This window comes from Numida meleagris, chromosome 3, assembly GCF_002078875.1.
Source record: "Numida meleagris isolate 19003 breed g44 Domestic line chromosome 3, NumMel1.0, whole genome shotgun sequence".
NCBI lineage: Eukaryota > Metazoa > Chordata > Aves > Galliformes > Numididae > Numida > Numida meleagris.
The window spans coordinates 72,658,215-72,671,113 of NC_034411.1; the positions used below are offsets into that span (position 1 = coordinate 72,658,215).

The window sequence follows — 12,899 nt, forward strand, 5'->3', positions numbered from 1 at the left end:
CTCCTGAAAAGGACAGGAGGAGAAAATACTATGAAAAAAGAAAAACAGCTCATGGGTTAAGATAAGGACAGGGAGATCACACACCTACTACTGTTATGGACAAAATAGATTCAGCATAGGGAGATTAATGTAATTCATTGCTAACTACTAATAACCTAGAACAGTGAGAACTGGAAGCAAATGGAAAACACCTTTTCCCCATCCATCCTCTTCTACCGTCTCCTCCCCCCTAGTGGCACAAGGGAATTGGGGCTGTGATCAGTCCATAACACTTCATCTGGCAGCAGCAGGTCTCTTTGGAGAAGCTGGATCTGGTTCCGCTCAGACATGGGCAGCGCTGGGCTCTGCTCACAGAGCCCGCCCCTGCAGCCCTCTGCTACTAACCCTTGACACATAGGCCCAATACACATTAAGGACAGATCAAGGGAAGCAGCATCTATAAATATTTCCATGTTACTATTATTTGCCAGACCTGCTGAAGCAAGTCCAGAGGAGGGCCACAAAGATGATCAGAGGGCTGGAGCACTTTTCCTATAACAAAAGACCCAGGGAGTTGGGCTTGTTTAGTTTGAAGAAGGCTCTGGAGAGATCTCATTATGATCTTCCAGTACTTAAAGGGAGTTTATAAGCAGGAGGGAGGCTGACTTTTAACATAGCCTGACAGTGATAGGAAGGAGTGGAATAGCTTTAAACTAAAAGAGGAAATTTAGGCTAGATGTTAGGAAAAAATTTTTACTCGGAGGATGGTGAGGCGCTGGCACAGGCTGCCCAGAGAAGCTGTGGGTGCCCTGTCCAGGGAGGTGTTCAGTGTCGGGGTAGATGGGCTCTGGGCAGCCTGAGCGGGGGGGTGCAGCCCTGCCTATAGCAGGGGGTTGGAATTAGATGGGCTTTAATGTCACTTCCAACCCAAACCATTCTCCGATTCTATGACCTTTCAAGCCTGTAAATTATGAAATACAGCTTTTTTGTGTGGATAACGTTCACCTGCCCGATCCACATGTTCACCCTGGATTCCACTAGGGTTTCCTACATTTATATCGAATATAACCCTGCTTGTAAATCAAGCGAATACAATGAGAAAATAGATACAAAGTCACCTATCAGCCAGCAACCCGCCAACGCTGAGGCTGCGTGCAGGAAACTCGGGACGAGCCTGCCACCTGGAGGACGCTCCCCGCTAGGATCCAGCCGGCCCCGGCTGTCACTCGCTAGCACGCAGCCGAAGGCTTTGGCCCCGGAGGAGGTGACCCCGCAGCCACATGGCGAACAAGCGCCAGCCTTGGGCCGCCCCAGAAGCACCTGGCCAGCTCCAGAGAAAACAGTGCCAGAAAGAGTACCGAAATAAACATCGGGTCGCCTCCTTGTTTTTGTGCTTGTTTATTTGTTAGCTGTCTGAGCCAGGACCAAGGGCCAACCCCGGGGTCAACTGCCGCCCGCACTGCCGGCTCACCCCTCCCCGGCGTCGCGCCAGCGCTCTGCGCATGCGTCCTGCCGCTCTACGCAGGCGCAGCGTGGGACGCGGCGGCGGCGGCGATGGGCGGGAGGTTGGCGCGCGTGTTCCGGACATTCAATGTGGAGAGCCGGGCGCGCCGCGAGATCAGCAAGGAGAAGCCCACCCCCGCGCCGCGCCACCCCACCAGCCGTTTGGACGCGCTGACCGGTGAGGGCCGGCTTCTCCGGGGTGGCTGCAGCGAGGGGTGCCGCCCGCGGGAGCAGCGGGGCCCGCGGTACAGGCTGCGCGGGAGAAGTGCCGCGGTGCAGCGCGGGGACGGGCGGGCGAGGCCGCGCGGTCAGCGCTACGCGGCTGGCTGCGGAGGCGCGGGACCGGTGACATTGAGCGGGGCGGCGCGCGGGGCATGCCGGGAGCGCGGCCAGCGGCGTTGGGCGGGGCCGTTGCTAGGGCGGTTGCTAGGGGCCGCCGTGCGCGTGGCGTAGTGCGGGTAACGGTCAGTAACGGTCGGGGGCGCGTGGAGCCGTGTCCTGGGCTGCGTGTTTGTGCTAGGGCACGGGTACCAGAAAGGGAAGTTTTGTGACTCACCTCTCCGCTCTTTTTTTTTCTGTTGTTCTTCATCCCCTCTCCTTCAGACCACCCCGAGATACAACAAGAAATTTACAGGAAGGACGACAGGCTCCTCACCTTGTTAAAAGACGTTTATGTGGAGTCCAGAGACCCCCCGGCGCGGGTGAGCGCCTCTCTCTTCGTAGGAGGCATCAGAGCATCAGCTCTGTTGTTTTCAAACCCACCACAAATTCTGTGGGATTTTTATCTTTAAAGAATAATGCTCTGTTAGTGCTTAGAAGCTATGCTCTTGATAGATAAACGTGATGTTTTCAGTGCTCAGTTATACACCACTGGCACAGATTGTGATCATGCAACCTACGCGCTTGCAGTCCTTCATTTTAACATCACAGCGATCTTATTTTGTTCTTCACCTTAGTTCCCATTTCTGCTCCCTCAGATGCAGAAGGGCAGTTGGCCAACCTCTTTGAAAGGTACTGTTTGCCAGAGATGTCCCATACAGCTCTTAGAAGAAGCTGGCACTAATATTGAAGCGTGGATGTGGTAGATGACAAAGACATTAAAGATTTCTGATGTTAATGTCATCTCATACAGAGCTTTTTCCTTATGTGGCTCAGGAAATGCCCAGGTTTGTTTATTCTTGTACAGCCTTGTGGACTGTTTGGCCATCAGATTACTCACTGCCAACACTGCAGTCCTTGACTTGGAAAGCAAGGTGTACCCCATCCAGTAACAGGCAGACTGGGGCTTAGTCTCCTCTTTTCCACCTTCTTTCATGTTTTTACCTGTTGCATTATCGGACCATTTTATTCTAGCTCCTTCTTTCACTAGTAAAAGCTTTATACTCATCTAGCAGTAAAATTCCTAAGTATTTCTGATTTGCCACATCCACAGTACCATCTATTTAAGACTAAAGTATTTTAAAAGACTCTATTCCCTGAAGCTTCCAAGTAATCTCTATCTTTCATTTTCATAATAGAGGTTAGGACTCTAATCTTGCAGAGCTGAAAGTCTAATTGCAATATCTTCAAACGCTTTCATTTGCAAGCCTGTCAGGAGAGGTTTCAGGAAAAGCCACAAGTGGAACAAATCTCAGTGCTTCATTCTGTGCCTTCTGCAAGATAGTTGCCACATAAGACTTGCACTTGCAATGTGTTGCTTAAAGTTGTTAGGAAAAGCGTGATTAATGTGTTAGCAGTGAGGCTTGTGAGCAAAGCTTCAGCCAAAAGCTTCTTTCTAAAAGCTTCCTTCTTGTCCTGATGTTTTTCTGAACACTTTTTTCCTCTGAATACTTTTTGCAAAGTGTATACATATTTGGTATGCCTCTGTTATGTGAAAAAGCATCAGTTTTCAGTCTTGAGGTGACAGATACCTAGAGATAGATCATTTTACTAAGACTTGAAAAATTGTTCATTATCTGAATATAATTTTATCAGGGAATTAAGGGGAAAGTAGGTAGCATTGTCGGACATTCTGTGTAGTTTAGAAACAGGCAGCTACAGATGCTGTTAAGCTCTTTTTGGTTTTCTTCCTTCAATTAGGTAAAAGATGGAGGTGGTGAATGTCTTCCACGTAAACAGGAGGAAAAGAGATTGACAAAACTAGGTCAACTGCAAGAGCTAGATATTAAGAAAGTTTCCAAAGGCAAAATTTCCATTGTGGAGGCTCTGACGCTTCTTAATAATCATAAACTTCATCCTGAGATATGGACTGCAGAGAAAATAGCAGCAGAATACAGTCTGGAACTGAAGGAAGTCAACTCTCTTCTGGAATTCTTCATTCCTTTTTCCTTGCAAGAATTTCCTAAAGAAACAAGAAAAGCTATAAAACCAACATAAAAATAATTATGAAAGACTTGTGTGATCTTGCTTGCGTCTTAATTATACTCCTAAGTATATTTGGTGTCTGAAGAGTGCTGGTAACGTGTTATCCAGCAAGGCTGCTGTCTTGTACCAAAAAGATGTATTCAGGCAATTCCATTCTGTATTTGATGGCTTCAGTTAAATGTGGTAATTACAAGACAGAGTGTGTAAACCAGATTTTAACAACTAAGATGTGTGAGACCCTGTCACAGGATTCTGATTGTTGCATTCAAGCATTTTCCATCTAGTTAAATTATGCAAGTTTGATTTAGAAATTTAACTTAAAAAAAAAAAAAAAAAAAAAAAAAAACAAAGCCCAAACAGGTTGCCTTTCTTAACAGACTTCCTGGCTTCCAGCAAAATCAGTGCTCTGTGTGTATTAGCTTTGTAATTCATGTTGCAAGGACTTGCTCTCAAGGTGTGTGTATATTAAAGCAGCTGTATTTCTATTGTATAGAAGTTAAATAGTACTTACCCTTTACAAAGAGAGTTAGCTGCAAGAAGATTTAGGAAATTCAGCTGTGTCAAAATATAAAGGTGAATAGCAAGAAGGCCTCTTCCTGATGACTAATGTGTGACCCCTCTTCCACTCCATTCTGATTTTGCTGAATGATCTGTACCTCCCCAGGTACTATCCATCAGTCAATGAATTTGGAGAGTGAAAATCTAGTATCATGGCAGTCTTTTGCAGAGGCTTCTGGCACTTGCTGTATGAGAAGTAATGGTTCATATAGTAGGTAGCTATTAAATGCAATTCTTTCTACTGACTGTACCCACTAGTAGACCTGTTGTAAATGTCTACCTGTGCTGTTGTAATAACCCCTTTTTCCCTGCGGAAGCCTTCTCTGATTTGTCCAAGTACAAGCTTAGATCAGTGTGTTCACTGATAAACAACTTTTCCTCATGCTACCACACTTGAGATGAACAGCATCCTTTAGTTGTTAGTAAAGGCAGTTAAACTGAGGAGATAACTGGACTGTAGCCTTGATACTCTTGACTGTTTGAGTTTGTGTAGATAAGGAGGAAGTTTAGCACTGCTGGCAAGTACTGACTAGCGAAAACTTGTTCATGTTTTCCAGCTAACCTAGAAAAGAAAGCAGAATTTATGTTTAAAATTACAGTATGGTTGCCTTCATTTAAAAAAAAAAGAAGTTAAAATGTTTACATTGTAATGTGAATGTTTCTAATGTCCATCGCCAAAAAAGCTAAATGTAACTTCCTTTTTAACAGGTTCTCTGTCAGGTCTTAGAATTCTGATTATGGTAAATATTTTACCAAGAACAACATCACATTTCACAGCAAGATTCTTACCGCTTCCCTGAGATGGAACAAAGTATTTAATTACAGTTTACCACAGTGTATGCAAGGGTTTTTTTTTTTTTAAGTACATATCACTATAGACTAGTGAAAGATTGTGTAAAAATTCTGATTTGTCTTGGATGTAGGTGATGGCCTGGTCCCTGTTGCTGTAACTTAACAGGGACAGACCTGAACTGAAAATAACAGATAACACTTCTGAGCTGTGAACCGCATTATAATTTACTTGTTTTCCACAAAATACCTTTCTATGCTGTAACAGAAACACTGTATTTTTTGAATACTGTTCATCCTAGTGTGATATTTAAGGTGGCAATCAGAAAGAACAGCTGTGGAATATGTTTGATACAGATACTTTTTTTTTATTATAGGAGACCCTCTGATTTCCTTTTTTGAAAGTGGATCTTCTATGATGCATTGGAGTTGATTAAAAACTTGTTCTACAATCAGCAATAGACAACACTTTAGCCATGCCCTTTGACTCAGTACTTATTTTGGTATTTCCTTTACACTTTTAACTTGGTTTTGTCTATTCCCTCTCCCATGGCTGTTAGCTGTTGGCATAAGGAAAAGGTGTTCTTCAAGTAGATGTTTTGAAGTGTTAATTGTGGAGAATTTGTGGGGATCTGACATACAAGCTTATGGGAATCTTATGTGGATAATTTCTCATGTTTCATTTCCATGAATGTGTTGTGCCAAATTTCAAATATTTTTGATCGCTGTGTAGAATTACTAAATTTGGTAAAGAACTACCTACATTGTTCTGTAGGAATGTTCCAGCAGGTATTCTGGCTTCCAGACTTGAATTTTCCCTGAGATGTCTCTAGGGGGAGTATATTTGCTCACTTATCCGTGTTTTCTGGGATGTTCCCACTTCAGTGCATCCGTTTCTCCAGCTTCATTCTGTAAGTTTGTATTCCCAGTCTTCTCTGCCAGTTTCTATGAAAACTTTATGTAGCTGCACTTTTTGCTTTTTACTAACTCACAGGCAAATGTTGCTTATATTCTGCTGTCACAGTATCAATGACCTGTTTCATTTCAGCAGGGTGGTATGGTGCCTTCCAGGAGTAGCATCTCTGAGGTACAGATGAGAGGACTGAGCAAATGTTTTGTTCTGGCAAACTTGTGACAAATTTTCAAAAGGGATGTAGCTTTTCATACATCTTCAAAATTTGTCCTTTGAGGTATTTTAAACTAAAATAGATCTTGTGCTGCCTTTCTTTGTATTAATAGTAGCCAGGTTCTTGCAATTTGATGCTGAGATAGCAAGATCAGAGTTGTAAGGCAGGAAAAAGGTTTAACTCCACTTTCTGTGCAGTTCAGTTAGAGAGAACTTCAGTAAAAAAATCTATTTTTCTCTAGTTATCCAGCACAGGGAACTTGTCTTTTAAGCCATATTTTTACCCAAGAAGGAAAGAAAATGATGCTCATAAGTTAGATTTGTGTACTAAACTTAAAGAGTATTTTATTTCTGTGCTGAAAAATGGGGTCAAACCTCAAGTAGTCGTAATACAGGATTGAAAACGCTGAAGTTTAACAGAGTGTCTTTGTTTAAAAGGGCCTTTTTTCATTTAAGATCATACTTTCTTGTTTGAAATTCCAGGAAGCTTCAGGTTTCATAGTTCTGTGCTGGAAGGTTTTTAACAGGAGTTTTCTGATTGTCACATGGCAGTGGTGCTAAATTCACAGCAACAGCTATAGAGACCTGCTCAGTGAAGGCACGTTTCAGGTGCAGATGGCTTTTGGAAGTTGAGACTGGTAGGGCGAGGAAGCTGTGCACTGACTGACATGCTATTAATGATCAAACCACTGCACTGGTGCTTATCATTACTGAATATGTCTCGGTAATCTGTAAACCCAGTGAATTTTGTAACCTTCCATGGTTGGGGTAGGTACTGCCATGTTATTATCAGTGCTAAATATTTTCTGTTGAGGGCTTCCAGAGAAAGCTTTTGCAGTAGGGAGAACAGCGCCCTAGAAGGAGATGACAGGCTACTTAGCCCGCATCAGGATTAGGTGTTGTAAGAGAGTGCAGTAGGTCCATCCATGTTTTTTGGCCTGGCAAAGTACAGCACTGCTGTTACAAGAGAAGAAACTGGAATGGAACTGTGGCAGAATAGTCAGCTCCTATGAGGATTTATTGCCCAGAAGTGGAAAATGCAAGGGATTTGTAGGACTGAATGATGATTTCTTGCCCAGAAGTGGAAAATTCAAGGCATTTGTAGGACTGAAGCCACGAGGCTAGGTGCACAGGAGCAGCCATACCTGTGAGTGGGGTTGCCCTAGAGAGCAGAGTCCATCAGTGTTGCTGGTGTTAGCCAGGCTTATTCCTGCCACAGGTTTCTGTAAGCAGAAGCATGGATGTAAAGCAACTGGTAGGTCTGCTTATGTGAGAGATGATTGGAGGAAGGAAAGCAGCTCTGGCAGCCTGCATGTGGCTGGGAATGCTCTGCTGGTGGTAATTGCCTGTCCTGGCACAGAGGAAAATAAAAAGTGAAGGCATAGTCTTCAGAGTGTTTTCTTTGAACTAAAGTATTTCCTGTTCTTAATTGCACAGAGCTTTGTTCCCAGGAAAAAAAAAAAAAAAAGCACAGAGCAGGTTGTGATTCAAGCAGTTCTTACTCGCCCCAGGCCAGGTGCTGCCTGGGCTCTGCTAGCCAGCATGGCCAGAACTGTGCTGCAGGGCTGAGGTGCTGGGCAGGAGCCTGAGGCTGTGTGCTGTCACTCTCAGTTGTCTTCGGTCCTGGTCCCTTGTGCTGGCAGCACAGCGCTGTACCCTAAAGCATGCCACAGGCCGGGCCATGAGCTCCCTCCTCTTAAAGATGAGAGGTGGGTTTGAATTCCTGTATTTAGAACTCAGAAGTGGTCTTTTTCTCTTGTCTGCATCAGCTGCAATCCTTTGGTTGGATCAAACATACATTCACCTTACTCCTATTACCAGCCATGTCCACAGGGGGGGAAAAGTTACTAAAATTGGGTATAGTACCAAAATGTGACTGAATTTTTTGAGTACATTATCCATAAATTTTTTTATTTGGGATGGGAAAAAATTATTCTAAAACCTATTTTTTACAGTCTAGTAAAATATTTTTGTTTGGTATGAGATGTCATTTATTGCTAAGAAAAGTTCAATCTGAATGCAAAATATTTTGTTCAAAGATATCCCTCACCTTACCATATAATGGGAAATATTTTGTTGTTGTAGTCATTCTTAGAAACATGATACAAACTTCTGATAAGCAAAAGTTGATCCCAGCCTGGTTGTTACCATTCCCTCCCTTGCCATGATCCTGTCCTCCCACTCTCCCTGCTAATTTGTTGCTGGGTGCCATCTGGTAAGTCTCTAGCCCTGTGTCACAGATCGGTAATTAACTGTGTACAGTGAGTGAGGCTGATTTACTATGTACCTAAAGCTACAGTGAAACTGGAATAAATAGAAAGCAAGTGCATTGAATAGCAGTGAATTAGAGCAAAGCAGGCTACTGAAGATGTCTTTAGGAAGAAATAATGCCACTTGACTGGTTTTGCTTCTCCACGGGGGAAGAAACTGGGAATAAAATTCATATTGTGTTCTGCCTTTCTCAATTAGCTGTCACCTGTTAAAGATTTCCTGTGTGGGAACAAATTCACAGTTGTCGTCACTTAAAGATAAATTCTGTCAGCTTGCTTCTGCACATGCAGTACTCTAATTCTAAACTTCTACACATGCAATACTTTAATATTAAATTGGAGCTATTTTTCCTGTAACTGGCATTTGATCACAGTTTCTTAATCCTTTTGAAAACAATACACTATTTTGTACACTTTTAATAAAGGTTATCTGAATTTTGCCATGGACACAGTTGTGATTAAAAGCTGAGGAGATGCAACTAACACAAGTCTGTTGTTTCCACCACCAAGAGAAATATCTATTTATATGCTTAGGTTCAATAACATAAGTAATTCTCTAGCCTTAAAAAAGCAGTGAAAGAGTGATGTTTTTGAGAGACCCTAAGGAAAAAACATAATTTTACTGACAGAGCACTATAGGAAACCCTTGTTGGGTTTTATACTCAAAATTCTGTGTTTTCTGCAATTCTGCTGCTTTGGAACATGTTATAGAATTCACTCCTTGCTGTGACATTGTGCTCTACCATACAACGTTCAATTCTGCCAAGATGTGCAATTAATTCTAGGTTGAGGACAAAGGCCTGAGCTGAGTGTGAGCCATACTACTCAAATTCCCTTAAGATTGCTGCAACCTGAAATAATACTTTTCAGAAATATGAGCCAATCCCGTTTTGTTAACTGCTAGCTACTTCTGAAAATGAAAAAGGAAAATCTAAATCTAGTTAAAATAGAAATGCAGAATATGATACTCATATAAATAAATTACATAAAGCTTTTGACATGCTGTTGTTCCTTTGTGTCTTGAATTTAACTCGTCTTTCTGTGGCAATTTCCCCTTTTTAAAAAAAATTATGTTCATTTTTAACAGAATATGAAAGGCCTTCATTAAAATAATTTTTATCCTTGTTGAAAAAACAGCACCTTCTTTGCCATCCCCTGCGCATATCATCAGGACTTCCCAGAATGAGGAGGAAAACCAGCAGACAAATAGTGCCGGGCTGAAGAACGCCATGAAGGATTTTCGAATGCTCTGTGCTGTCTGTGCAGGGCATGGTTACATTGCATTTGTGCAGTCTTGATCAAAGCTTTGTTTCAAGTTGAAGGCAACTTGAGTCTGAACTAACTTCACACACTGCTGGCTTCAAGTTATTTCTGTGATAAGGAAAAGTGATTACTTAAGAGATAAAAATCCAGGGTTTGTTCCAATTGGTCAAACGGTTTCTATGGTTGCAGAGTGGTATCTGAAGATTCAGCTGAAAAAAAAAATGTGTCTTAAAGATGAGAAAACAGCTTATCTGTTCCATTCCTGCGCTACATTTGCTAGGCGGAAATGGAGTTCCAGGCTTCAGAGGCGATACAGCCCGATGGTTTAGTTACTGGATCCTTATAAATAATCCCTTTTCCCGAAATAAAACTTTCTAAAACCAAAATCCATCTTAACTGCGGGTGGCTTCCTTTTTTATTTTTTTTTGTTTTTGCTGTTAACTAGGAAAGCTTTGAAGTGTCCCCAGAGATTTATTAGGATATCATGAGACTTTTTTTTTTGAAGGGGGACTCAAGGGAGCATCCTTTGGGAAGATGACCTTCCAGGATGCACCTAGATATGAAATGCAAAAACAGATGTAGTGTTTGTTCTGGCTGTGCTCTGCAAGGTCACTTCAGCCCATGGCTTTTAGGTAAGTCATCACACAAAGAATTACTTAATTTACTGCTATGTTTTTTCTCTGATTTACCATTAGGAATAATATTGTCTGACACCACCTAGCAGCAGAGGAGAAAAAAAAATTGTAGAAAATTAATATTGAATTTTCATAGGCATGATTTTTGTTAACATGCATCTTCTGCCTTTTTTACATTTCTATTTCAGAGAGATTATATTTATTTTACCTGTAAAAGTGCAGATCATTAGCAGCATCTGTAATTCCTGCAGCTCTCTCAGAGCTTGTCCTTAGTCCGTTAAGGTTATACAGTGCCAGTTGTACTGGAATAATGAGTGCTGGATTCTCACTGACATGCAGGAGCAGGATGACATAGCTTTAATAGGGGCTGAGCAACCTCTGTGGAAGTCAAGTGTAAGTAGCTATCTAGGTATTTGGAATCTAATCATTATGGTGTTGAGGAATGATCTTAGTGAAAGGAGAAATCAGCATCTCACATGGGAAAGAGGCAGATAACTTGCTACATCGAAAAGTTGGGTGCCATGTTGTAAGCAGTCTTGAATCCATAGAATTGCACAGTAATTTATTTAGATTGTAAGGAAATAATCTGTTGCGTGCAGTCAAGCTCTGGATGCTCCCATGGCTGAAAACTGCGTAAGTTGGGCAACCCCTTCCAGTCCCTAAGGATGGGGAAAATTGTTTCCTTGTGTTGAGGCAAAATTCCTCCTGTTGCAACTTACCTGTTGCTATTCTGTTGTGTGCTGCAGAGAAAGGGTGATTTCACATTTCCTATGCTCTGCCAACATTAAAAATTATGAGAAAAGGAACTTGGTTCTGCTCACCTTTGCTTTACTCCTCCACTTGGAAGATCATTCTTCTTATTCTTGCTCCTACCTGGGGCTCACTTTTTTACCTCATCTGTGAGAGGAGAGGAAAGTGAAATACAACTTAAGACAAAAAGATCATTCAGCAGAATGCAAATGTACGATGTAAGGATTAGTCCCTCAATTGCAATAGCGTTATTCTTTTTCCTGCTGTCTTCTGTGTTTTCTCTGTATGTACTTCACATCGGGAAATGCAGTGATCTCTGGGAAGCACAAGCCAGGCTTCTGGGCAGGAGAGCAGAGATACATGAGTGAAAATCTGAACAAAAGTAACATTGCCTTATTTTATTTAATGAACAGTAGTGTAGAAAAATTGCACGTAAACTCACAACCTCTCCTCTTCCCCTAGCAATTTCTCTGTAGTAATGTTTTCTGATAATAAGGTTACGGAACTCACAGTACAGTCAGATAGAGCACTTTATAAAAGGGATTGCTTCCACTTATTGCACTCATTAAAGATTTTTAGTCATTACTCATTTTCAAAGGCCCCAAACTTGACAAAATTTTTGGGAGCAAGCATGTTACTGATCAGCTTTAGAATTTATGTTGCTTTGATTCTGCACTTTGATGATATTGTATTGATACACTAAGTAATTTGACATTTTACTTGCTTGTCTCCCATGTTTTTACAGAGGTACTTCACTAAAACTTGCATGCAATTTCTTTATGCCTCAAGTCTGCATCAGGTATACAGAGAAATCTGGGTGTGGAGCCTGATGTCTCCATTTTTTTAAATCAATGCCATAGCAACACATATCACATTGTTTTAATTATACCTCTTAAGTCACTCCAGGAATCTCAGAATCCCAGAATGGCTGAGGTGCGAAGGGACCTGTGGGTCTGTCTGGCCCAACCCCTGCCCAAGCAGGGATGGCCAGAGCAGGGTGCCCAGGGCCTTGACCAGGTGTCTTCTGAAGATCTCCAAGGAGGAGACCCCACAGCCTCTCTGGGAAGTCTGTACCAGTGCTCTGTCACCTGCAGAGCGCAGAAGTGCTGCCTGGTGTTCATAGGGAACCTCCTGTGCTGCAGTTTGACGCTACGTGCATTCTAAGAAGGCTCTCTGATGGCTCAGCGTCGAGTACACATTTGTCTCTGTGGTAGATGCTCACCTTAAGTTAAGGTTGGTGGTAAAGGAAAGCTGAAAAACACTGCTGCAAGAGGATGGTGAAATGGGAAACCTCAGGCTCTAGTTGCAGGGGTATGACTGCTCTTACTGAGTGAATGGAACAGGGTAGACCCTCAGGTCCCATGGATTATATGCATGAATATTTATGTGCATAAATGATCACTGACTGAAATGACTCATGGGATTGAAAATATGAGCAGTCAGGCCTTAAGATTAGCTCTGAGACTACAGTAAATTTCTCAAAAATAAGGCAATTTCAGTTAAGGTTCACTTTTTTTCCTCTGAGGGATGAAAAACATTGAAATACTCTTCTATGGAAGTGTGAAATGGCACCCTGTGAGTACTTAAAGCTATGATAATGTTCTAGTCATGTGCGATTGATCTGACCATGTGAGAACACTTTTAAAGTATAGATGGTCATAA

The 12,899-nt window shown here is 42.2% G+C and overlaps 1 protein-coding gene across 1 annotated transcript; it reads left to right on the forward strand.

Moving 5' to 3' along the window:
* NDUFAF4 (NADH:ubiquinone oxidoreductase complex assembly factor 4) lies at positions 1,355–9,587 on the forward strand. The gene is made up of 3 exons (XM_021391634.1): positions 1,355–1,660; positions 2,086–2,183; positions 3,562–9,587. Exons 1-3 carry the CDS (start codon positions 1,534–1,536, stop codon positions 3,856–3,858), a joined length of 522 nt encoding a protein of 173 aa, XP_021247309.1. The 5' UTR covers positions 1,355–1,533; the 3' UTR covers positions 3,859–9,587.

Coding starts and splice junctions, on each gene's coding strand:
- NDUFAF4 (XM_021391634.1), top strand. CDS start 1,534: ATGGGCGGGAGGTTGGCGCGCGTGTTCCGGACATTCAATGTGGAGAGC. Junction 1,661..2,085: donor CCGTTTGGACGCGCTGACCG/GTGAGGGCCGGC, acceptor CCTCTCCTTCAG/ACCACCCCGAGATACAACAA. Junction 2,184..3,561: donor CCAGAGACCCCCCGGCGCGG/GTGAGCGCCTCT, acceptor TCCTTCAATTAG/GTAAAAGATGGAGGTGGTGA.